General features: G+C 43.3%; 2 protein-coding genes across 2 annotated transcripts in view; one reads left to right on the forward strand and one right to left on the reverse strand.

The window, feature by feature from the left end:
- Nucleotides 1–3,813, reverse strand: part of SH3RF2 (SH3 domain containing ring finger 2) — a 92,578-nt gene extending 88,765 nt beyond the window's left edge. The window contains exon 1 of the mRNA XM_075009730.1: nucleotides 3,433–3,813. Within this exon, the coding sequence (XP_074865831.1) occupies nucleotides 3,433–3,813 (381 nt within the window). The remainder of the gene's footprint in view (nucleotides 1–3,432) is intronic.
- The window catches only part of GRXCR2 (glutaredoxin and cysteine rich domain containing 2), a 52,208-nt gene that overhangs the window by 13,650 nt on the left and 11,989 nt on the right, over nucleotides 1–26,569 (forward strand). The gene's annotated exons all lie outside the window — the stretch shown is intronic.

A 26,569-nucleotide genomic window follows, 5' to 3' on the forward strand; every position in this document is an offset into this window, starting at 1 on the left:
GGACTTTTTGTGGCTCCCAATCCTATGATTTGCAAAGTATACTCCTCCCCTGATTATTTTCAGTAAACAGTGAACATCTAAAATCCCAGTCACGAACAGCTCATATCTCAACAGCAAACAATGGCTATGTCTACACTAGCCAAAAACGTCGAAATGGCCATGCAAATGGCCATTTCAAAGTTTACTAATGAAGTGCTGAAATACATATTCAGCACTTCATTAGCATGCGGGCAGCTGCAGCACTTCGAAATTGACGCGGCTCCCCACCACGTGGCTCATCCAGATGGGGCTCCTTTTCTAAAGGACCCCGGCTACTTCGAAGTCCCCTTATTCCTATGAGCAGATGGGAATAAGGGACTTTGAAGTAGCCAGGGTCCTTTCAAAAAGGAGCCCTGTCTGGATGAGCTGCACGGCGACGAGCCGCGTCAATTTCGAAGTACTGCGGCGGCCCGCATGCTAATGAGGTGCTGAATATGTATTTCAGCACTTCATTAGTAAACTTCGAAATGGCCATTTGCATGGCAATTTCGACATTTTTGGCTAGTGTAGACATGGCCAATATGTGATAAGCCTCCCTTTAATATGTGCAGTGCATTGTGGATGTGATACCGTATCTGTGTTTTGATTGTGTTGCTAATAAAGTCTTGATTTTGAAAAGGAAAAGGAACCTAGTGGCATTCCTGCTGTGAAGGGCAACATACATTTTAAGAAAGAACTTAAATTTAAACCTGATGTAAAATTAGCATAAATAAAGGGGGGGGCAGGAAGACAGTGGTACCAACACACACATGTAAAGTGTGAGGAAATAGAATATGTAGAAAGTTTGTGAACCTCCTGCAGTAAATATGTATTGCATAACAAATCATTGTGTGTGCGCTCTTTTTAAAATAGGCGTTATGAAAAGTATGGTTTGCCATTATTTTTTAAGGGCTGTCTCGTATTCACATACAATGCAGCTCTTGAATTTTTAAGTTTTTTACTGCATTTGGGGAGAAAAAAAAGGCTCTTCTTGCTATTTTGTTTGCTGATCCCTGATCTGATGTATTTGTTCTGTGGCTAGAGAACATCAGTTTCAAGGACTCACTAACTCTTCCCTTGCCCGTTGCTCATTCATAAAATAATTTAAAGAATGGAATGATAAAGTAATAGCAGGCGATTGATTGATTTCTTACTGGAAGGTTTGAAAGGCACAATATGCTTTATGAATATTGCAGTGCAGGCCCTTTGGGGCTGTGGTTCATTTACAGTGGTTAGGACTGGGTTTGAATTGCAGCCAAAATTTGCCTGATCTGGGTTAAATATATTTTGCAGCAAAACAGGTATGTGTGCAAGAGAATTTGGTGACTGATTTCCTCTAGGCTGACTGGCTCTGCTTTCTGATCTGGCCAGCAACCTAGTGGAATGAAAATGAAAGAAGACTACTGGCAGTGATAAGGAGAGTACACTCACTTAATAACCCCACAGGGATTGCAATAATATCCACTGGCAGGCTACCAAGAGCTCTCCAGTGGGATCTGCAGCTTTTCAAATGTCTTCCCTTTTCACAAAGAATCTGGTTTTGAGCAACTCTCACCTTTCGCTCTCTACTGTCACAAGGAGATTGCAAGTGACCAAACCGCTGTACAAATTCATTTGGTGCAGACTCCATTTGACTTTGTGATGAATGTAACAATATAATAATGGAGGCAAGTCATTTAATTTCTCCCTTTGTATTTATTTGTTTATTTATCATATGAATTTGGGCTGATGAAAGCCTGGGAACCGCCATTTACCATGGCCCAGATGAACACACAGAAAGTGGGTTTTACCCATGAAAGCTCATGACCTAATAAATCAAGTTGCCAAAGGATTGCTTGTTATTTGCGAAGCTACAGACTAATGCAATGTTCTCTACCCCTCTGAGACAGTGGTGATACAAGCTTACCTATACTGTCCCTTTGATGTATCAAAGCAAACAAGCAGTCCTGCAGCACTTTAAAGACTACAGACTTACATGGCTACCTCTCTGTTACTATTCAAGAGAAAGGCACTACATTTAGCTGTTTGGAAAGGAGATCCATCAACTATAATTATTTTGTTAGTCTTTAAAGTACTACAGGACTGCTTGTTTATTTTGTTAGAATACAGACTAACAAGACTACGGCTCCTTTGATGTATGTCAACTCTGACCTTAAAGAAACAGGTTTCTATGACTGATGGAAGTTGAGACTCTTGGTTAAGTCTGCAGTAGGATTCCATTAATGTCATGGTGCCATATTTTTCCACTGGAAATTGGAAAGAAGACACAACATATTTCTCATACACAACCCAATAGTTGACAGGGAGTAGGAAATTCAGATCACTACCAAACCGCTCTGGATTTGAACCATGGACTGGTAATAACAGCCATTTGTTCCTCCTAAACAACACAGATCTTTGTTGGCTATGTCAGAAGGCACTCCAATGCATAAACTTCTGGGGCAACTATGCCACACTTTCTCACATGAAGGGAAATCTGAGATTCATTCTTCAAAGTTCATTTTAAAGTGCCATACATGCAAGAAGAGTTTCTAACTAAACTGAGGTTGTGAGATTCAATGGGGTGCAGCTAAGAAATTGTACTTCTATAGGGTACAATATAACAAACTGTCTCCAGTTCTAAATATATACAGAAATATCCCTGTACATAAATACTCTGCGCCTGCAATTTGAAAATTTATGTCTCTGACAATCATTTTACCGACATGCCCTCTGCCTTCACAACACTTTGTTCCTGAGTATCCTGGAAAGGATTTAAATGAGCATTATATGATAACTGATATGACAGGAATCCAGGGCAGGTGTTAAAAAACCTAATATCAGACTTCTACCTCGGACAGAACCAAACCTATTTAAAAGATCAAATAACATGAGTTGAAGGTATAAGAAAAATTGCTCTGATGGGACATGGCAAAAACAACTCAGGGCTTCTAAAATCAGACTGGTAAAATCATAGAAGGGAAAAAAGACACACTTTTTAGTCAATTATGAAGTGGAAAGACTTTTCAATCTCTATATTCCGTGGTTTTGCATTTCCTGACTAAATTTTGGAGGGGAGATACACGTAACACAATATCCAATCTGCATAACAGACCACACAATATTTCTGGCCGAACTGAAACAAGCAAGCACCAGAAAACTCACCATGGAAAATTGCTTTCTTGAAATTTTTGCAACCTGATTTTCAGAAAGACTAATTATTTTGATAAGCTTTAGGTTTAGTGTTGTTGCTGCAGAGAGAAACTCAAAATAGCCAAATATCACAGGGAGACAGCAAGCAGATTTGTTATTAAGTGAAGTAATCACTCCTATTTTTAAATATTTCTGCACAGCACGAGGGTTCTCATTGCTTTTGACACAGAATGGTGTAACTTTTTCTGCCAATGAAGACATTAGGAAACATGGACTCCTTACCCCTTCCATGTGGATCCTGGGATTTGGTGCCAGCTTGTACTGATTAAGTTGTAAACCTCTTGGATCTCCCCTGTCTCTCCTGATTGAGGCAGGAGAGGTCAGGACCCGAGATCTTTGGACAGAGCCAAACCTCGTAACATTTTGTCCATATCTGACACCGTCCAGTAAGCGAATTAGGAGCAAGTTGGATGGTAAGTCTTCAATACTGGAGAAGACGAGAGTTCTGCACTCCGGGCACCTCAGCTCATTTTGGGATTTCAGGATCCCCTGGAGACAAGGCTTGCAGAAGGTATGCTGGCATGGTAGCACCTTAGCCGTGACATCTAGCTTCTCAAAGCACACTGGACATTCCAACAGGTCAAGTAAAGCAAAATCATCCATCTTTAGTGAAGAGCTCCAGTCTTATGTGAGGCCAGAAATGTCCACATGATACATTCACGAGAACATTGGGTAGCAGTTACTTCGGTACCATCAAAAATGACACTGAAATCCTGCTCTCAGAAAGCCATCCTGCATGAGGGAAAAGAGAGAGGAGGAGGAAATAAAAGAGCAGAACTTGACTGCTACTGTATGAAACCTATCCCACCTACATTGCAAAGCAATGCCTCACGAGCCAATTTGCAAATGTATACTTTGCTTTCACATCCAAGTTTGAAGTGAGTCATTTGTGATTCAGTATTAGTGAGAAGGATGGTATTCAAGCTCAAGTGTGCTGCAGGAGAGACCCAGCTTCTGCTTGTCGGGGAGGATAGAGAACGGCAGCTCCCGAATCAGGCAACCATACTAATTCATGACTGTGACCCAAAGCAGGGTGACTCAATCAAGACTGCAACATTTCTTCTCACACTCTAGGAAAACTTTGCTGTAATGCTTTGCAGTCTATTCTAATGTTAATTAAGATTAGTATAACAATACTTAACCAGATCAAGAGATGAGATCCTCTGGTAAATACCCTATAACGACGAGAGTAAATATAGTCAGTCTTAACATGGCTGTTTAGTTACACACAATCCTACATCCACCCACGTTGTTTCATTTTTAACATCTTTCCTCATTAGCTTTCTTTCTACTAGTTTGGCAGCAATTCTATTTAAATAAAAAAAAAAAACCAAGCCATCCCAATACAAACATAATTCTTGTACCTTGACGAGAGACATCAGTTAAGGAGTTAGTATTACTTTAGTGCTGGAGCTCTGCAATTTCATCCTCACCTAGGCTGGTTGCTTCAGTTATCCAAAACAGCCTGAGATGAAGTCATTCTCCCTCCCACAATGTAAAGTCACTCAACCTGTTTAGCAAATTTTACAATTGTATGTTGGTTTATACTGGAATATGTGTGAATTCTGGATACAAGTTATGGCTTGTGGAAACAAGTACACTCTCTTAACACACAGTAGAAGAGTGTGTGTGTGTGTGTGTGTGTGTGTGTGTGTGTGTGTGTGTGTGTGTGTGTGTGTGTGTGTAAAAAACGTAATAAGATTCTATTTGCCAGGAATCCTTTCCTCTCTGATACAGAAACAAATATAGTTAACCTTGACTTGTGCCACTTTCAATACCCAGATTTTGTGGGATACTTTGCCTAATAATTCTGATTGATATGTACTGGAACATTTACTCACAGGAGAGGGAGCATTATAAACTGCACAACTTCATTTGTAAACTTGCATTTGAAGATGTCTACCACAGAAAGAAGCTAGAAAAGGTTGCTAATTTTCTAGGACCACTAACCTTGCATTTGTACCCCTTCCTAGGCAAAATCAGCTCTGCACAGAGCAAAAGATAACAGCCTCTCCCTCCCCAAAGTGCAGCCTTATTGAAAACTTTACTATAACAACTCTCAATATTACTCATTGACAGATAAACTTACATGTCCAGCCTTGTTAACCCTCACACTACCTTGCCTACACATAAGCAAATTTCAGAAAGAAACTCCTTCTCTGTGTTCTGGTTATGAGATGGGTCCTGATCTAATGTTCTGATCTCAGTGGAGTTTATTTGTGAGGTAAGCAGATGTCCTGCGTGTAAAGGGGCAGTTCCATGTTTAAGCCCTGCCCTGCAGGTGTCCCAGTTTTTATTTATTTTTTAACAAATAGACCAAATGCCCCATACTTTCTGTCTCTCCCCTCTCATCCTGGGTGGGTCCTACTACTGGCTGGATCCTTGCTTGCAAGCTGCCCACCCACCAGGGGTGAGTGGCGGGGTGGTATCTAGTGGCTGATGATGAGAGTGGGAGTAGAAGGCTGGTGGATGGCCAAATCTGTGGGGTGCAGGGCCAGTTGTTCCCCCTGCTGGTACCTGAATACAATCTCTGCTGCATGCTGAATCTTGCCCACCGGGCCCACCTCACCCTGATTTCAGATGGCACTGGCTGCTTTCTGTGGTGGCTGGTGAGTGGGGGCTGGCAGTGGCCTCCGCCACCTCTGCTGCTCTCTCATCAACCCTATACAGGTTTTCCCTCTCCAGTCCTCTCCTTTGCTGTGTCCATTTACCCCTCTCAAGCCTGCTGCTCCTCTATATCCCCCAGAAGGGTACATTCTGTTCCCAGCACTGTGTGGAGAGCCAACCCCTGGTCAGATTATTCAGTTTACCAACAGACTGGCTGGCAGGCTCCTTCCATCTGCATCCCCACTGCTTCTGTCTGATCCAGCACCCTGGGAAAATTGAGGACCCTATGGCCCAGAGTGCTGTCCAGGAGGAGCCAAAGCCTCACACAGCACTGGCATAGGGAAGTTTCTTCACCCCTCAGCTAAGCGTTGCAGAGGCAGGGAGGGAGCTATTTCCAGCATATTTCCCCTGCAACACTGCAGCTTTCACAGCAGAACCCCAGGCAAGGGCTCTTCACACCCTGCACCTGCCCTAGATCCTGCCCCCAGAAACATGGAGATACATATCTCAGAGCTGGAAGAGACCTCAGGAGGCCATTGAGTCCAGTTCCCTGTGCTCAGATAAGGAACCATGACCATCCCTGATACATTTTTTTAAAAATCTAACCTGCCCCAGAACCTTGAGAGGCCCCCTCAAGGATTGAGCTCACAATCCTAAGTTTATAAGGCCAATGCTGTAACCACTGAGCTATCCCTCCCCAGCACCAAGCAGTCAGGTACCACTGGAAAATGAACCCAGGTTCTCCTGTTTACCAGACAAGTGCTTTAACCAGCTAACCACAGTGGGTGAAGGATTGCTCTGTCTGCTAGGCACCCTCCCTTGCTCAGCCAACTCTCTGCCCTGGTTTGCTGAAGTGCCAAAACACAGTTTCCCTGAGCCCTGGAGCACAAGGCATCCTTAGGGCTAATCTTTTCCTGCCTGTTCTTTAGCCAAGGAACAAGAAGTGGCTAGGTTACGTGGATGGCCAGCAGCAGCTTGGAGTTGTTAGCTGCCTTTCAACGTTGTGCCGGGAGGAAGGGACAAGCTGCTTCCAGCCACTGTGGAGCGTGGGGTGGGGCAGGAGGGAAGAGATGACCTCTCCAATACACTTTGGAATAGGGTCATTCCTACTCCTCACCTTCACCCCCTGTGGCTGAAAGCAGCTCCCATCTCCTCTTTCCCACACAGTGCAGGAAGGTGGCTGCTGGCCATGCTCTGATGTGTACCCTGGCAGAAATCTAGGGAGGGGGATCCTTCATGCCCCCAAATGTTGCCATGAGAAGACACAGCTCTGGATATTGGGAGAGGCAAGTCCAACCCTGGGGCCCAGCCAGGCATGGAGGTTGGAGAGCACTGGGCAGGAAGGGATGGGGCAGGTCACTCGGTTACTCTCATGCTTGTGTGAAGGAGATGTTTGTGTGTCACTTCTCCCCACACAAATCTTAAGATAAAAAGGTAAATAAAGACCCCAGCTACACAGTATTTCTTTTTAACATGGGCTCGGTCAATGTGACGTTAATCTGAATGTTTGTACGACATAGTTCTGACTGACTGCCATTGAACTTGCTTGAATATGAGTAATTGTACCAGGTGTTCTGTATTTAGCGTAGGTAAATATAGTCACCCTAGTTATTCTGGACTTCCACTGCTTAAGTAAGACCAGATTTTGGCTCTTCCTCTTTCTTATCTATGCAGTGGAGCTTGTTCCTGGGAAAAGACCTGAATCACTTTTAAAATTTCATTGCTATAAACACTGTAATCAAAACAAACTAGAGAAAAAAGGATAGAAGCGGCCTCAGACAGAGGCAGCAGTCAAACATAGTATAATAAGAGATACAATTTGTCATACAGGAACAGACCAGGAGACGAATACCGTGTTTCTAGCTCTGGTTATGGAGGCACAGACTAGCCAATGGAACCTGTCTTTGTTACATTTTATCAGAAGTGGGAATATACTTTCTGAACTGCTCGGGTGATTAGTTTTGTCTTCAAGCATTATGGATACAGTTTCCACATCTTTAAGATATTATATGATATCTTAAAAGCAAAACAAAACATGGATAAATGAACATACTGGTAATGGTTTTTAAGGTTCCCAAATGTATATTTAATTTAGATTGGCTATTACAGCTATGGTATGTTAAACACTAATCAATTATTGCAATAATTTTTGAGACTATATCACAGTGTTATAGACAGATTTTATATGACTATGTTATTTAGCTCAGCAAATATATTATATGCTTCAGTTAGAGTTCATTTATTGAAAATAATGGGCCATATCCTGTTGCTATTCTGGACATGGAAATCCTTTTGGAGTCACTGGGAATACAAAAACTCCCAACTGAATCTAGGTTACATAACTAACTTTGCACAAATTCTTACTTGAAGGGAAATGAGCCTCTTTTAGAACTAAACTTACCCACACTCTACCCCCACAATATTCTTATTTGAATTTCCATAGTTCCAGCTGTGACTGGGCAAGGAAATTGGACAGGATGAAGAATTAAGGCAGAGAGTTTGGGAACGAGGGCAGCAAACTCTGGGCTGAGTATCTCTGAAAGTGGGTTGCGTGGGAATGAGTCTTCTCTTTAACCCTCTTCGTGACACAGAGGTGCTCCATAGGAACTACTGCAGCTGGCAGTTCCTATGTTCTAGCCATATTTGGGTTCAAAGTAGTTAGTGGCCTTCTCCCATGAGCCAATGGGTAGGATTGTCCCAGAGGGCAGGGCTTGGGTCAACCCCACCCCCAGGCAGCACCCCCATGCTGCAGGCCTGGCCCATTCCCTGCTGTTCCCCATCCTGCCCCCTTATGCCCTCCACAGCCAACCAGGCTGGAGGTTACCTAGAGCAGGACAAAGTGGTGGGTTATGGCAGCAGCAGTAGGGGGCCACTTCCCTTTGCCTCCCTCCCCCACTCAGCAAGCTGCATGAGCAGCAGCCTGTTCCTGTCCACTATGCCCTCCAGGCCTGCTGAGTCCTGCTGTTCTGCAGCTGGTTGGGAGCGGAGGCTGCTTCCTACTGCTGTGGAGAAGTGGCGCTCAGTGGCCCAGGAATGCACAGAGAAGATTGTATTCATGTGGGAGTGACAGTATATTCTTTGGCTTTAGGCATGTCTCATAACATCCCTTTGGCTCAGTTCTCTAGCTATAAAATAGGAGAGTGATCAGTTCCCTCACCCTCTGTCTATTTTGTATATTTAGATTTTAAACCAGCAGAAGCAGGGACTTGCCTAATGGGGCCCGGATTTCAACTGGAGTCTGGAGGTGCTACTGTAATATTATTAATAATAACTCTTTGCATTTGATATAATGTTTTTAATCTTCAAAGCTCTTTCCCAACTGTATTTAATGCTGGTAACATTCCTGTGACGTAACTAACTATTATCCATCTTTTAGATCTGGGGAAACTAGGAAGAGATGGTTACATCTGCATGAGGTCACAAAGGACTTCAGTGTCACTTTGGGATTAGAACACAAGATTTGACTTGCTCCCTGCACTGTGTGAGATCATATCACCCATCCACTGATTTAGCAGTGTTCCTCTTATAATTATTATCTGGAGCTATACATCTGCCAACCCTTCCCTTTCATTTTAATGCGTGTGTTTGGTACTTATGTTGTAATTAACAAAGCTCCTCGTCTGCCAGTATGCTTAACTTTTGTGAGGTGCTAAGCACCTGCAGCTCCCATTCAAGTCATCAGGAATTGAAGGCATGGCCGCATCCTGTATCAGCTGGAAGAAGTGACCTGTGGTCATCACAAAGACTGGGCTCACTTTAGTGTAAAACTTCCATTTTGCGAAATTGCAGCTACAGCAGGAATTGTCATTCCTGCTTCGGTATATCTAGTCCAGGGTCAGTAACCTTTCTGAGGCAGAGTGCCAAAATTTGACCTTTCGACCTCTGTGGATGGTCTGACTGCTGGGGATCCTTTTAAAAGTCACTAACAGTCCTACTTACAACAGCTCCATTAATAAATAAGTTAAGAGGCAGAGCTTTAACATTTAGGTGGTGGTTGGTAGCATTAGCTGCTCTTTTGTTAATCCACAGGCTGCATGGCTTTTACCAAGCTCCCAGCTGCATTGGGGAGGATGAGTGGGGCTGAGCTCCTGCCTTACATGCTGATGAAAATTGGCTCATGTGCCACTCTTGGCACCTGTGCCAGGGGTTGCTGACTCCTGATCTGGAGCTTGAATAGATGGTTGCCACAATTTGCTGTAGCTGCAAGTCTTTGCATGTTAAATTTCTCTTTCAGAAAGCCACAATCTTTTGGTCTTTCTCCCCTGTCTCTGGTATGCTCCACAGCTGGCTTCTTTCTGAAACTAGATCAAACAACCAACAAGCCTCAAAACATATGTGTTTTGTCCCCTCTGCATCCCCACTGAAAGGTTCTGGCCTCCCAGAAAGGCAAGGTAAAAGACAAGTACAAAGAACAGCGTGAACATGCCCAGCTTTGTAGAAAAGCAGAAAAAGTTGTTATCATCAGTAAGCCGGACAAAGCCTGTAACAAATGCCACATAACAATATTTATATGTAGTCTTGTTGTAACCATATTGATGGATGAAGTTATATCTTTTATTGGATCAATTTGTTTCTCTTACCAACAGAAATTGGCCTGATAAAAGGTCACGATAGTTGGCACTTAAAATTACAAAGTACTTACAATGATGGGTATCATCACCCCCATTTTAGAGAATGGAAAAAAAGTCTGTGTGCCTTTTCAAGGTCATAAAGACGGTTAGCAACAGAGTCAGAAATAAAACCCAGATCAATCAATCTCTTTGTTCAGCCTTGCCTCATTAGCAGTTTTACATGTCATGTATATTCATGATTATACATTAAAAAGACACTCAGTCTTCATATGCTTGTGTAATCAGCATTAAAAGAACATGGAGAGATCATATAAATATGAAGTCCCATTCAGTGTTTACACACCTGCATGTTCAGTGTCAGTGAATCACTGGGAGATGATTAGTGAAAATCCTGCTGTTGTTAGGGTGACCATACTCCTTGGCTAAATACAGCACACCCTGTAGAGGGGTGTGTCCCAGTCAAAACGGGACAGGTGGTCACTGAGTCAGGCAGTGGCTGACCTGTGGGTGGGCTGCCACTCTGCTGGGTCGGGGGGGTGCTCCCTGGCTACAAGGGGTAGCTATGGCTCCCAGCTGCCCTATGCCTTGGGGCAATGGGAACAGGCTGTGGCCCTGCAGGTGACTTCCCCACACCGGTGCTCCTCCTGGAGCCATGGGAAGCTGGGAAAGGGGTGGCAGCCTGCTGATTCTCCTCCCGCCTTCCCCAGCTGTGGGGAGCTAGGAGCCAGGAGCCAGTTACAGCCGTGCTGGTCTGGCTCCCGGCTTCTGCAAGCTGCGGGGAGGTGGGTGGCAGCTTTGACAGTGTGCTCCCAGCTCCCACGAGCTGCAGGGAGCTGGGAGCCAGGTGTCAACCATGCCGGTGTGGCTCGGCTCCCGCAAGTGCAGGGACCTGGGAACTAGGCAGCAGCTGCACCTGCGCACTCCTGGCTCCCAGCAGCCAGGCAAATACAGGGCAATTAGACCCTTGGTTAAAATAAATTGGGACTCCTTCCTGGCACCCGAAATACAGGGCTGTCCCACCCAAAATGGGACAGATGATCACTTTAGCTATTGTAAAAAAATAATCAGTGCTCACAGGCAAGATAATTTTAAAGCCCTTTTACATTGCCAAATCAAAACAGATTTTCTCAGACCTCATCCCTGGGAGTTCAATGGATACAGAGATTATGTCTCTGTGTCTACAAATAGGTATTTCAAATCTGCTTGACCCCCAGTTTAATGTTCTACTAACACTACAAAGACACTAGCATTTCTTCTTATTTTTCAGAAACTGTTAAAACCCCCTATACTGCTATTCCGTTCCTGCCCACTCTTTGTCCTTAGTAACGCCTGTGCCATTTTTCACTCAAGCTGTCCAAAAACAAATGAGCTCTCAAACTGAGCATAAAGTTGGATGATTTAAGCCCCCAGTGAAAATGTCTGAGGGTAAGTTTATACTAGGGAAATAAGCTGATTTCAGATATGCAATTCTAGCTACAGCATATGCATAGCTAGAATCGTCATAGCAGAATCGACTTACTTCCCTAGTGAAAACCTAGCCTCTGTGCTCTGGTGTTGACCTCCCTTCCTCCACGTGATAGCATGGAGTACAGGGGTCAACTGTGGTGCCTAGCAAGATCGATTTTCCTGCATCTTCACCAGACGTGCACATTCAAACTCCGGAAGATCAATCCTGCCTGAGTCAATCTTCTGCTTAATACAGACAAACCCTGAGAAAGATAAGGAATGGAAATGCTTGAGCATTAACTTAGAGGAGCCTCTCTGCACTCCACCTGTAATGACAACAGCGCTTGCCAAGTGATCTGAATACATAAAGTGGGCATCTCACAATACTACCCTGTCCCACTTATGCAGTGACTGGCCAGAGTTGCAATCCCTGGACCCTCCCAAGCCCAGGGAGTGCTTCTTGTTTTTGTCAACCCAAAGTGGTGGTGACACAGAGCTTGCTTGCTGATTAGAGGAACATATGTTGCACTCTCTACATAAACATGAGCTCTAGCATACCTCTGCCTATTCTTCAGGACAAGGCTGTAACACAGGGAACAGTGTATGGGTGTCACACATATTAAAAATGTACATGTCAGAAAAAGGTGTGCCTTTGGGGGAGAGGCGAAGAGCTGGCAGAGGGCTCGTGCATGACAGCTTTTTACTTGAGAATATATAAAAAGCTTTCTCTTACATTGTGTATGGTAAACAGTTGCCACACTCCACCTCCTCTGGGGAAATCATAGAATTCTGACTCTTTTTTTAGCTTGCAGAGGGCAGGGAGTGGGGGATGCTACTTCCAAACTGCTGCAAATTATAGATCTAACAACTTTTCCTCCTACACGCTCACAAACAGAGCATACAGACCTGCTATTATTGTTGTCTCTGAAGGCTGGCATGCAATTGAGGATCCCACTTTTGTCACCAAAGTTCAAAACTGATCTCTCTTGGTGGTCACTTGATGAAGAGTAGAATATCTTCATGTCACCCTCCTATTTGTGAGTCTGTTGAAGGCTGATGAGCATGATTCTGAAGCTGCAGGTCTTATCACAGAAGGGCAGGTGTGGGTAGCTGTTGGAGGGGCCTGTGGAAGTCTTTGGTGCTCTTTTCTTCTTCTCCACTTCTTGTCTGCACTGTCGCAGGACCTCTCAAACTGCGCCACCCTCTCATAGATTACTGTACTCTACTGGGAATGGTCTTGGGCAAGGTTCTCCCAAGCTTTGACACTGTTGCTGCACTTTTTAATGCATACTTTCAGCATGTCAGAATGCATTTCTGCTGGGCCCCAGCACTTCTTTGTCCTTCTTCCAACTTGGAAAACAGAGTCTGTTTTGGGAGGTGCTGATCAGGCATCCAAACCATGTGGCCAGTCCAGCAAAGTTGTTGATGAATGATAAAGGCTTCAATGCTCGTCATGTTCGACTCTTCCAGGATATTAGTGCTTATGTGCCTATTTTCCCAAGAGATATTTAGGTTTGTCCTAGGGCAGTGTTGAGGCAGTGCCTTCAAATGACTCTTTTTGGTTGTCCACATTTCACGTGAGTACAGAAGTACGGAACAACCACTGCATGGTATACAAGAAGCTTTGTCTTGTGATAGATATCCCAGTTCTGGAAGACCCTTTATCTCAAGCAGGTGAAAGCAGAACTAGCACGGCTCAGATGATGTAGGATTTCTGCATCAGTGTGGACTTTAGCAGAAAGATGACTTCTAAGGAATGGGAAGTGTTCCACATTTTCCAGCAGTGCTCCATTGACTTCAATAGAAGGTGCATGAGATTGCTCCACTAACCCTCACTGACAGGACACCTTGGTCTTTTTGATGTTCAGTATGAGGCCAAGATTCTTGTATGCTTCAGCAAAGGCATCTAAGATGATCTGAAGGACTGCAGGAGAAAGAGCAGCAACCATGTTGTCATCTGCATGCTGGAGCTCCATGATTGAGGTTGTGGAGGTTTTGCTTTTAGCTTTCAGTCTCCTGAGATTGAAAAGCTTCTCGTTCATTCTATAGACAATCTTCACGCCATCTGGAAATTGCCATCAATGAGGTGAAGGGTCATAGCAATGAAGATGCCGAACAGTGATGGGGCAATAACTCAGCTGTATTTGATCCCCCCTTTTTGACCTTAAAGGAGTTGCTTTGGAATCCATTGTTGCTCAATACTGTGGCAAACATTGTTGTGAAGCAGCCTCAAGATGCCAATGAAGTTTTTGGGCAGCCAGTCTTTGAGAGGATGGTCCACATGATGTTACAATTGAGTGAGTTGAATGCTTTCGTCAGGTTGATGAAACTCATGTATAAGGCTTGGTTTTGTTCACGACATTCTTCTTTGAGTTGCTGGGCATTGAAGCTCATGTTCACTGTTCCTTGGTGTGGTCGGAAGACACTCTGGAATTCTGGGACAGTTTTTTCTGAGAGTGGTGGGAGTAGGTTTGTAAGGATTTGAGCTAAGATTTTCCCTACGTTTGCAAGGAAGGAGATGCCACGATAGTTTCCACAGTCCAGCTTGTCACCCTTCTTGAAGACACTGATGATCAGTGTGCTTCTTAAATCTCATAGCATCTGCTCCCTATTTCAAATCTTGAGAATGAGGAGGTGGAGTTGTTTGTGGAGCTCTGACCTGCTTTCTTTGAAGACTTCAGTGGGGATTCCATCTAGCTCAGTTGGCTTGCTGCCTTTCACTGCTTTGATGGCAGCTTGGACCTCACTCATGTTAGGCAGTGTTGCAAGATTGTACCTAGGTGGTTCCTGAAGGATTTGGTCAAGGGATTCTAGGACCACAGTGCAGGGACAGTTCAAGAGCTCATTATAGTGCTCCTTCCAGCAAATGTAAATGGCTACATTGACTTTCAAGAGTTGGGCACCATTGTTTTGTTCTCAGGGGATTAATTCCATGGTTTCTCAGTCCATAAACAGCTTTGATGGCATTGAAGAAACATGTTGTATCATAGATGTCTGTGAAATGCTGAAGTTCTTACTCCTTCTCAGTCTACCCCTGGTTTTTCAGAGTGTTTGTTTTACATTGGACTTCTGCCTGGGCCTTGGCATGTGCTTCTCTCTTCGTGATGTAGTTGATGTTGCTTTGCCAGGCCCTAATGGCTTTCTTTTTTGCCTCAGTCAGTTGTTCAATTTCCATATAATTCTTATCAAACAAGTTTTGATGTTTCCTGGACTGGTAGCCAGTGGTTTCTCCAAAAGCTCCAAAGATGGCATTTTTCAATTGACACCAGTGTTCTTCCACATATTCAGGGTGTACTGTTGCAGCTTCCTTTGGAGCGCTATCTGGAAGTCACTAGATCTGATGGGATCCTTCAAGCTTTGTATGTTGATTTATTGTCAGATCTGTTTCCTCTGACTTCTCCATTTGGTGACAATCCTAATTACCACTGTGGATTGAGTAAGGCAGTGATCGGTCCAGCAATCATCAGCACTAGTCATTCCACATGGGAGAAGGACATCATGTTGATCCCAAGCACAGATGAGATGAGATGCCAGTGCTTCTATCGAGGATGTTGCCCTGAGGTTTTACATTTGTTTTTCTGGTGCAAGAGGGTGTTCATGATGACAACACATTTTGTAAGTAGGAGGACTCTATGGGAGTTGCTGTTGCCAACCTCTTCTTTCTCAAAGGTGGTCTGCCAGAGGTCCATGTCTCTTCCAACTCCAGCATTCAAAGAGAACAATCTTGTTTTCTTTAGGGATGTCTTTCAGGACTGTGTCCAAGTGGGTGTAGAACTTTTCCTTCACATCATCTTCAGAGTCTGCAGTTGGAGCATAAGTTGGTGATGACAGTTGCTTGTTGCTTTTTGGCAAGTTTCAAGTGGAGAGTCATGAAAAGCTCATTGATGCTGACAGGGACTTCAGATAGGAGTTTTGTCAGTTCTTTCTTTTTGATGGAAAATCCTACTCCATGAATTCATTTTTCTTCCACTGGGGTTCCTTTCCAGAAAAATGTGTATCCTCTGCTGCCTTCTCTTAGCTGTCCATCTTCTGGTCTATGCATTTCTGCCAGGACAGCTATAGTAACACTGAATCATTGCAGCTCTCAGGCGATAATTGCTGTGCATCTTTTGGGTCACTCACTGTCTTGGTTGTCTATTAGAGACCGAATATTCCATGTTCCAAAGTTTACTGTTTGATTTTGACCACATAGAGGTGAAACCACTGGATGCAAATTGTTTAAGTTAGTAGCCATCTCATTCTTAGAAGCTGTCGTCTGGCTGTGGGTACTTTGTGTTTCTGGTAGGACAATTTATCATGTTGTTCTGAAGTGTTCAGTGCAACCAACTATACATAGCAGCTGTTTTCTGATAATGGATACCACACATACAACATAGACTACAAAACTTGCATGCCTGGCATATGCATTACATTTACTATAATAACATAATAGCAGAGGTGGAAAAAGTACCCAAAAAGTTACAGGAGTAAAAGTACAGCTGCTGTGTGTGTGTGTGGGGGGGATACTTAAGTACGAGTCACTGGTGTACCTCTGGGAAACTATTTGAATAGAACACACACCAACACACACACACACACACCACATCATATCACATCAAGTATCCAAAAGCAAAAGCAGCCTGACTTTTACTCAAGTAACTTTTTGGGTACTTTTCCCACCTCTAAATGACAGTGTGAAACCACAGTAATGGATACAAAAGATTAACTTGGACAAAAGAGCACAGAAACTCCCCAGTCCCACAAATCTTCCACATCAGAATCCAGTATTTCCCAGTTTATTGTATATAATAATTCTCAGAGGCAAACACAACTTGCTTGTGGTGGCTTCACTCCACAGTGATGGGAATTGGGAAACAGTAAAAATGGAAAAAGGAGAATCAAATATTTGGACTTCATCTCCCCCACACCCTTGATAGAGCATGAACTTTTCTGCTAGCAAAGGTTTGTTCCTGTGAATGTTCATAGAAAGAAATTTTGTTTCTACAGCTGCGATTAATCCCAGATGAGATGAGGCCCTGTTCATGCACAGCATAAGCATATGTGTAACTTCACACATGTGATAGTTCTACTGAAGTAAAAATAGAACTCCAAGGTGGGGTTGCCAACTTTGGTTGGATGTATTCCTAGAAGTTTCATCGCATGACAATATCTTTAATTAAAGATTAAGCTTTAATCCCTAGAGACTCCAGGACAATCCTGGAGGGTGGGTAACCCTACTCCACGCAAACTTAAGTGGCACAGGAGTCTTAGTTAAGTTCCTCACAGTGATGCATTTCTTCTTATTAGTATGATGTCTTTCTGTTGTAAAGCTAACCACAAACAAAGAAGGGTCAGAAAGATTCACTTTGAATATGAAGACTTGAGACCACTCTGTGGTGACAAGTGTTCAGTGACTTGGGTCTCTCTACTGGTGATTTCTTAAGAATAGGACATAGTTGGAGAAATCAGCATTTGGCCAGGTTTTTTAATATAAGGAGTTGCATGAATTTAAGGTAGGTGTGTATTCATTTTAGATTTAATAAAAACAGTTATATTGTACTGCATGTTAAGTAGACCTGTCAAGGGATCAGATTTTTCATCTTGTGGGAAATTCTATGATCTCCAATATTTTTTGTGATCCAAAACATGACAAAATTTCCTGCACAACAAAATTTCAACACTTCCCTGTAGTTTTGATTGAAATGTTTCATTTTGATTAAAATCCAATCTATTGAATTTAGATCTTTTAAAGAGCACAATGTTTTAAATTAAATAGTTTGGAACAAAAAATCAAAATATTTCTATTCCAAAATATCAAAATACTGGACTTCATAATTTTTTCAAAATTGATGCATTTTTATTAAAATGGAGCTTTTCTCAAAAGTTTTAATTTCAATGAAAATGATGTTTTTCAATGGAAAAGCTATTTTGAGAAAAAAATCTCTCGAGTCAACATTAAGCATATATCAGTTGCTTAATCAGTTGATTCACACATATGTGTGCACACATACTCTCGTATTTTTATACATAATAATAAAATATTTCTCTTTACAATCTGTTTTCAGTGGACATTTGGGAATGTAATGTAAACCATATGGAGGTCAGTTCAGAATAGAATTGGAATAGGTTGGCATCTGTTCAGAAGGGACATTACTTCAAAATGAAAAGTAAAGAATGCTCCCTTTGAGAGAGCATGTTGTGGATTGTTAAAGTGGTATGAAAATATATGATTGTGTAGCCAAGATGCACAGAGAATGTTTTGATTTTCTTCTGGATATTTAAAGTAGCAGGTATATACTGCAACAAACCCAGAGCCAGTAGCTTCCTGTTGCATTAGAATTGCCACATGCTGCATAGGCGGGTTTCTTTGGATGTTATGACATCAGCAGAGAAGAACCCAAAAGCAAATAAAAATCATGCCAAATTAATTAGTTTTAAATAAATAATTTTAAAGACAATCTCCTGATATTTTCAGGGGCTTGACCCTTGATTTTTGAACACTAAGGCTACGTTTACACTTATGAAAAACTTTGAAATGGCCATGCTAATGGCCAAATCGAAGAATACTAATGAGGCACTGAAATGAATATTCAGCGCCTCATTAGCATACTGCCAGCTGTGGCACTTCGAAAGTTTGCTTGGCTCGTCTACACGGGGGGTTCTTTTCAAAATCCCCTTACTCCTATCAGCTGATAGGATTCAGGGAACCCAGTAACAGATTTCAGCCCTCCCTCAAACCTGCCTGGGTTCCCTGTGCCATGTGTCCTCTGTGGACGTTAGCACAGCGGCAGGCAGCTGTGCTATCAGCCCTGTCCACCCCTACCTGGTTCCATCAGCTGCACGTCTAGACCTTTATATTTGCAGGCCTGGGCGCTGCAGAATTCAAGTTCTAATCTAATAAAATCAAAAATTCGTGGGCTTCCTGTGACCTTCTTCCTGCCCACCTGGATAGGGAGCAGTGGAGAAGGAAGGGGCCATATATAAGGGGTCACTGCATAGCTTTGTGGGATGCATATATGGGACAGTTCTGGAGGCCAATCAATTTAAATAAAAGACATGGTGCTTCCATACTAGCCTTTATTCGAAATTTTAAATTCAAATTCAAAATTGGTGCTTTATGCATCCGGTAATATCGACATTTTTTCATCAATATTCGGGCTCACTGATTGGAGCTAATGGTATTTACAATGAAGACAGTGATGTTTTAATATCGAGCTAACTCCTTTAAATTTGATTTTATCTCATAGTGTAGACCTAACCTCTGTTAAGAAAAGAACAGAATTCCAAGAAGAAAGAGATAGGATCAGCTGCCTACCCAGCTTCTGCAAGCTGTTTTCAGGTCTCCTTAGTATTCCTCTTCACAGTTCTGACCACAGACTTCAATTACTGAATTAAATAGAGATGTACATGAGAGCATGATTTGCAACAATGTAACACCTTTTATGATTCCCAGGTGTTTCTAGCTAATAGGAACACAACAATTCTTATATTCATGGCTCAAGCTTCTGTCAAAAGGGGAAGATTTACCAGCGAAGGAAGCATGTTTTTAAATCAGACTAATTGGAAAATTCCACAGTTCCTGACCACATGGTGAAGTTATGAGTTGGAGGGAGGGAGCTATGAGTTGTAATGTGGTAAAACCTCCTAACTCAGTATAGCTGTACAGTTTATAGTACAAAGGGAATTTAAACTAACTCAAAAGTGTCATTGTTCCACTGCATTAAGAGACTGGAGACTCAGCTAACTATTTCTAAGTATTTTTTTTAACCTGTTACTTTGCTATGGACAGTAACAGAGTCTGAGTTCAATCTTCCAACAGTTAATCCATACAATCCAGTGTCAATCATGAGAAGAAAGACCTGGAGAATTAGATACAAATTATCACATGTTGGTCTAATGAGAAAAGAAGGAATATAGAGAGACACAGAGAGAGATGTTCACATGGTTGAAAATTGTACTGCATTTGACAAGAGTCTAATCAGTTTCCCTGACTGGCATAGATAGGTTACATTTACTGGGCATTGGGTTATAAGCCCGCTGTAAACTCATGGGCTGTGGTTACGGTAGTGAGTTTTGCCAGCAAAACCCCAATTTTGTTGACAAAACTGGTGGAAACTTCCACACACAAAATGCGTTTTGTCAACAAAACTCAGTACTTTTGCTGGCGGTATTTTGCCTCTCAGCCTTGAGGCATAGCTCTGCTGTTGATGAGTTCTGTCGACAAAAAAGCTGTGGGGGAGACATTTCTTGACAGACAGGGGACAGAAGTTTTGTCGGGAAATCTCTTCTGACCGTGACTTTTGTTCACAGATCACTGTAGTGTAACCATAACCATCATGTTTAGGGGCTAGGCCAACCAGTTCAGGCCTAAGATCCATGGACAGAGTGCAAAGAGCCACATATTATATATTTATTTTTATCTACCCATGTATCTGTAGATAGATGTTAAATATATAATACCTGGCTCAATTCCTTCCCCCTCCCTGAGAGCCAGGCACCCTCAGCCATCCACTTGAACCCAATTCCCCACTGCTCCCCCAGAGCCAGGCACCCCCAACTCTTACCCAATGCCCCCCCACAAGAATCAGGCACCCCCCAGTTTCTCCCTGCTCTAACTCAATTGTCTTCTCCTCCCCTACAGCCAGGCAACCCCATCCTCCACTCAAACTCTAGGCTAGGCTAGACTGTGTTTTGGTCCTTCGAAAAAAATCAATGTCCATGCTGGTAAGGAAGACTTCCCTTGAACCTTGCTTACAACAGGTTGTTTTGCTAGCACAATTTACTCACACTGGAGCATGTCATTGAGAAAATGAGATTGGGGTGCCTGATCTTGAATGGAGGACTCTGCCTGATGGATGTTTCTGGGGCTGCAATAAAATGCCAACACAACTGGTCACTAATAGTGTAATCTGAGGTGTGACTGTAGCTGGCATGGCTAAAAATAGCAGTGTAGATGTGCTGGTACTGGCTTCTGCAACCTGCCCAGAGTTCCTGGTGGACCTCTGCCACTGCAGCTTCACTGCCATTGGCTAGATCAGTAATTTCCAAACTATGGGTTGCAGCCCAGTAATGGATTGGTCTGTACAATGTCAGGCCCTGTGTGGCCTTGCTCCAGGGTGACTAATAGCCCTGGGAGTGCTAATACAGGCTTCAGGTCTGTCTTGGCACCTTGACCTGCACTGTTCCCCAGAAGTGAATGGTAGCAGATCTGGCTTCTGCACCAGGGCAGGACATGAGGCTCTGCATGCTGTTCCTGCTCCAAGCACCAAGTCTGCACTCTTACTGGCCAGGAACCAGCCAATGGGAACTAAGGTGGGCTGAGCCTGGGGGAGAGGGTGCACACAGAGCCACCTGGAGCCAGGATGCAGCATGGTCTAAGCCTGCCTTAGCACTCTCACTACACTGCTGAGTAGGAGCCACTAGTATAAGCCAATGCCCAAACCCTGAGCACTAACTCCTGCTCTAGCCCAGAACCTCTGCCGGTCTGGAGTCCCCTCCTGCACCCAAAATACCTCAGCCCTGGCTTCACCGCAGAGCCTGCACCTCCCAGATGGAGCCCATACACCCCTGTGCCCCAGCCTCCTCCCTGACCACGAACCCTTCTGTCTCACCTTCCTGTCTGGAATCCCCTTCTATACCTCAGACCCCTACTTCCTGGGTCCACCTCAGAGCCTGCACTCTAGTCAAAAGACATAATTATGTTGGGTTACAGGCATCATCAGTGGACCAGGAGGAAAAAACGGTTTGAACATCACTGGGCTAGAATTACCCAGCTGGACATATTTAGCTGAAGCTAGTCTGGGTAAGCTGTTTTCAGCTGCAATGACACCTTGGATAGAAATGTAAACATTCCCTTTAGCATTCTTCTGATTGAGGTCTCTGTGAAAAGTACATTGTGAGACTAAAATTAAAATTAAGCTGGAAAGACATAAAGGGAAAGTGGGTTTTTATGGCATGGGAGAGAGAGAGTGAGAGAGAAGCACTGTTTGGTTTGGCTACTCTAATTAGCTGCCCCTGGCGAGTGGATCAGGAGTTCTGGGAGGAAAGAGAAATCAGCATTACTCAGGAGGGTAGAGAGGGCTGATCTTGATGGAGGGTCAATCATATCCGGAGCATGCATTCAGTTCCTCTGGCCAGAGCAGTTTGCCAATGATGGAGCTTATTTTGGTTTTCACAGATACCCTTTCTCATGTTGAGGGAAAGGTAGGTCTCTTTAGAGGCATTTATTTTAAAGATAAAGATGTTAGAATCTCCTCTTGCTAGCCAGCTGGCAGCATGCTCCATATGCTTGTATCCAGGTCATTGCTGAATTCTGTAGCAGTTTACGTGTCCCTTCCCTCACTCCTCCTTATATACACTAAAGGAATTTACATGTTCTCAACAACATCCAAAATAGGACACACTTTCTCATCTCTGACTATCATTTAACTAGTTCAGATGTGTTTTCTGAGTTAGGCTGCTTGCCACTTCGAAGTAGTTTTCACTGATTTCTGTTTCTGTGTGGCTTCAAGCTCATGTTCCGTATTTGCAAATATATGAGGTTTTTTTCTTCCCTGCTCCCATGAACATAATCTCAAAGCCATGATAGGTTTTAGTTTCACCAGAGATACCTTCAGTTTCTATGGATGGAAGTGGAATCTCTCATTGGGGTTGATTCTGCAAGCAGCTGAGGAAGCTGCCCTGAGCTCCCATTGATTTCAGTCTTGGATAGCATCTTGCAGTTCCCACATTGTATGTGCATAACAAGAGCAACGAGCAAGCAAAGATGAGTTGTTTTCTGGTTGTCTCACTGGGTCAGATTCTGTATTTGGTTACATTTGTAACCTTTAATAAGACTGTGTGGGATAACAGGGATGGAATAGGGCCCTCTTTCCTTCACACATGAGCAAAAAGTTTGGATATTAAGGATCACAAGTGTTTAAGCAAATGAAAGAAAAAGGACTGGCAGCTGGCAATAGTCATTCTTTGATTTCTCCCCCCACCCCAGCCCCCACTGATATCATAACTCATTTGCAAGGTTTCTTGGGAAACTGAATATATTTTATCAGGAGCTATCACTATATAGTAAGAAATTTTCATAAATGCTTGGTAGCAAGACCGGAGACTAATCATAGTACTGGATGGGATCTTGAGTGGTCAACTAGTCCAGTCACCTGCACTCCTGGCAGGACTAGGCATCATCAAGGGAAGGGGTGAGCAAACTTTTTATGTTGGGCCCCACTTTTCATCCCTGCAATTAGCAGGGGCCCCCAATCTAGCTAATGTAATCCAAACCTATGGAAATTTTGGTTATGCTCATATAAAAAAAACAAAAACCAAAAACGTTTTGGCACGTGTAAGAAAATAAGTGTGTACAATGTAAAACTTTATGAGTTGGTATAGAAATGTGAATACACACATATAAAAACAGTAACATAGTTCAACGTGTTAAATGAGATGGATGAGCCCGAGACTCAGCAGCCCATTGTGCTATATCCCCCTTACAAAATTTCACGCAACCCTGAGGGGGCCCAACCCCACTTGGTACACCCCTGATCTAAAAGGTATGGCAGAAAGAGATTGAGAGAGAAACACTGTTTGGTTTGGCCCCTCTAATTAGCTGCCCTTGGCTAGTGGAATCATGAGTTCAGGGAGGAGAAAGAGAAAGCGGCATTACTCAGTAGGGTGGAGAGGGTCCATCCTGCTGGAGGGTCAGTCATATCCCAGGAGCACGCATACAGTTCCTCTGGCCAGAGTGGTTTGCAAACGATGGAGTTTATTTTGGTTTTCACAGATACTCTTTCTCCCAAAGACCCCACTTTGCACACTAGTGGTCTACAGGTGGGCAGAATACGCCCTGTGGGCCTGATCTTGCCTGCCATAACCCTCTGGGCCAGGGCTGGATGAAAGTGTCCCATGATCCTGCGGGGCACTCTTGCAAGCTCTCTGCCTGCCGTGGCCACAGCCACACTGCTCCTGGAAGCATCACAGTCAGAGGCTGCTGGTGAGTATGTCTCTGGGGGATGACGAGAGGGCAGCAGGTCTCTGTGTGCTGTCCCTGCCCCCAGCAACATCCTTACATCTCCCATTGGCCAGTAATCCACCAATGGTCACTGCAGACTCCATGTCTGCAAGCATGAGCAGCATGCAGAAACCTGTTGCCCCCACTTTCTCCAATGAGAAACACATTTGCCAGCAGCACATGGCTGCTTTGAGCCATGTGGGGCCTGCCTGCCTGTGTGCCCCACTACACCACTGCCTGGGTTACTTGCTGTTATGGGACTCCCAGCCAGGACCAGAGCCTGCATCTTGCACCCTGTTCTGCATCCCCCATAACACCCTGCCCCAGATCAGAACCTCCTCCTGGACCCAAACTCACTCCCAGAGCTCACATACCCTTCCGCACCCCAATCGCTGCTCAGAGCTTCCTCCCGCACCCAAAAGCAATCCCAGACCTCACACCTCCCTCTATCAATAGATGAGAAAAGTGTGTCCCATGACTGCTTTTCAGGAGAGGCCCTCTACAAAAATTATTGCCCATTCCTGATCTAGACCATCTCTGACAGGTCTTTGTCTAACGTACTCTTAACTCTTAGGCAATTTATTCCAGTGCTTAACCATCCTGGCAGGAAGTTTCTTCTAATGGTCAACCTAAACCTCCCTTACTGAAATTTCAGCCCATTACTTCTTGTCCTATCCTCAGAGGTTAAGCAGAACAATTTTTCTCCCTCCCCCTTGTAACAATGTACTAGAAAATGGTTATCAGGACCATTCTGTCTTCTCTCTTCCAAATTAAACACACCCAGTTTTTTCAGTTTTCCCCTCCTAGGTCATGTTTTTAGAACTTTAATCATTTTTGTTGCTGTTCTCTGGACTTTCTTCAATTTGTTCTCATTTTTCCTGAAATGTGACACCCAGGAATGGACACAGTACTCCAACTGAGGTCTAATCAGCACAGAGTAGAGTAGAAGAATTACATTTTTTCTGTCTTGCTTACGACACTCCTGTTGATGCATGACACAATGAGGATTGTTCCACGCCCCCCAACAGTGTTACTTTTTTGACTCTCATTTAGCTTGGGGTCCACTAACGGCTCATATATACCCTTCTGCAGTACTGCTTCTTAGGTAGTCATTTCTCATTTTGTATGCATGCAGCTAATTGTTCCTTCCTAAGTGTGTTTGTCCTTATTCAATTTCATTCTGTTTACTTCAGACCATTTCTCCAGTTTGTGAAGATCATTTAGAATTTTAATCCCATCCTCCAGTGGATTTGCAACTCCTACTGTTTTGAGATTAATCACAAACCTTACAAGCGTACTTACTCTCTGTGCCATTATCTAAACCATTGATGAAGATATTGAACAGAGCCAGACTCAGAACTGATCCCTCTGGGATCGCACTTTTTATGTCTTTCCAGCATGACTGTGAATCATTGGTAACTACTCTGTGGCAATGGCATCCAAGTAGTTTTGAACCCCAGTTTATAGCACCTCCATCTAGGTTATGTAGCCCTAGTTTGTTTATGAGAAGCTCATGAAGGACAGTATCAAAAGCTGTACTAAAGGCAAGCTGTACTATGTCTACCACTTCCCCTTATCCACAAAGCTTGTTGCTCTCTCAAAGAAAGCTATCAGGTTGGTTTGACGTAATTTGCTCTTGACAAATCCATGCTATTATGTATTGCCATATTATCTTCCAGATGTTTGCAAACCAATTGCTTAATTATTTGCTCCATTATCTTTCTGGGTACCAAAGTTAAGAAGACTGGCCTATAATTCTCCAGGTTGTCTCATCTTCTGAAATCTCTCCTATTATCCATAACTTTTGAAAGATAATCCCTAATGGCTTAGATATCTCCTCAGTCAGCTCCTTGATTATTCTGGGGTGCATTTCATTAGGCTCATGTGACCTGAAGACATCTAATTTGTGTAAGTAATTTTCAACTTGTTCTTTTCCTATTTCAGTCTCTAAGCCTACCTCATTTTCACTGGCATTCGCTATGCTAGGTGTCCAATCACCACCAAGCTTGGTGAAAACTGAAACACAGAAATAATTAAGCACCTCCACCATTTCCATATTTTCTGTTACTTTCCCACCTCATTGAATAACAGCCTCACACTGTCCTTGGTCTGCCTCTTGCTTCTAATTCATATATTAGTGTTATTTGTTTATATTCATCCTTTATAATTTGACCTAGTTTCCACTTTCGATAGTTTTTTTTATTTTTATTTTTTTGATCATTGAAAATCTCCTGGTTAAGCCAGGATGGTCTCTTGCCTTACTTCCTATCTTTCCTATCCAATGAAATAGTTTGTTCTTGTGCCTTTAATAATATCTCTTTGAAAAACTACCATCTGTCTTCAGCTGCTTTTCCCTTTAGACTTGCTTCCCTTGGGACATTACCAGTTCCCTGAGTTTGCTGAAGTCTACCCTCTTGAAATCCATCATCTTTATTTTGCTGTTCTCCCTCCTTCCATTCCTTAGAATTAAGAACTCTATCATTTCACAATCACTTTCGCACAAGCACTTTCACACTTTCCACTTTCGAAATCTCAAACAGTTCCTCCCTATCTGCCAAAATCAAACCTAGAACAGTGTCCCTCCAGTAGCTTTCTCCACCCTCTGAAATAAAAAAGCAGCCTCACCTTCAAAAATCTGAGCACAAGGCACACTGCCCTCTGATTTTAGGAAGCTTTGGTTTGAGTATGAGGTGAGCAAGGTATATTTTTGTTGGGATGGACTGTATCAATTTCAATAGTACATAATATTGCTATT

This window comes from Carettochelys insculpta, chromosome 15 (genome assembly GCF_033958435.1).
Source record: "Carettochelys insculpta isolate YL-2023 chromosome 15, ASM3395843v1, whole genome shotgun sequence".
NCBI lineage: Eukaryota > Metazoa > Chordata > Testudines > Carettochelyidae > Carettochelys > Carettochelys insculpta.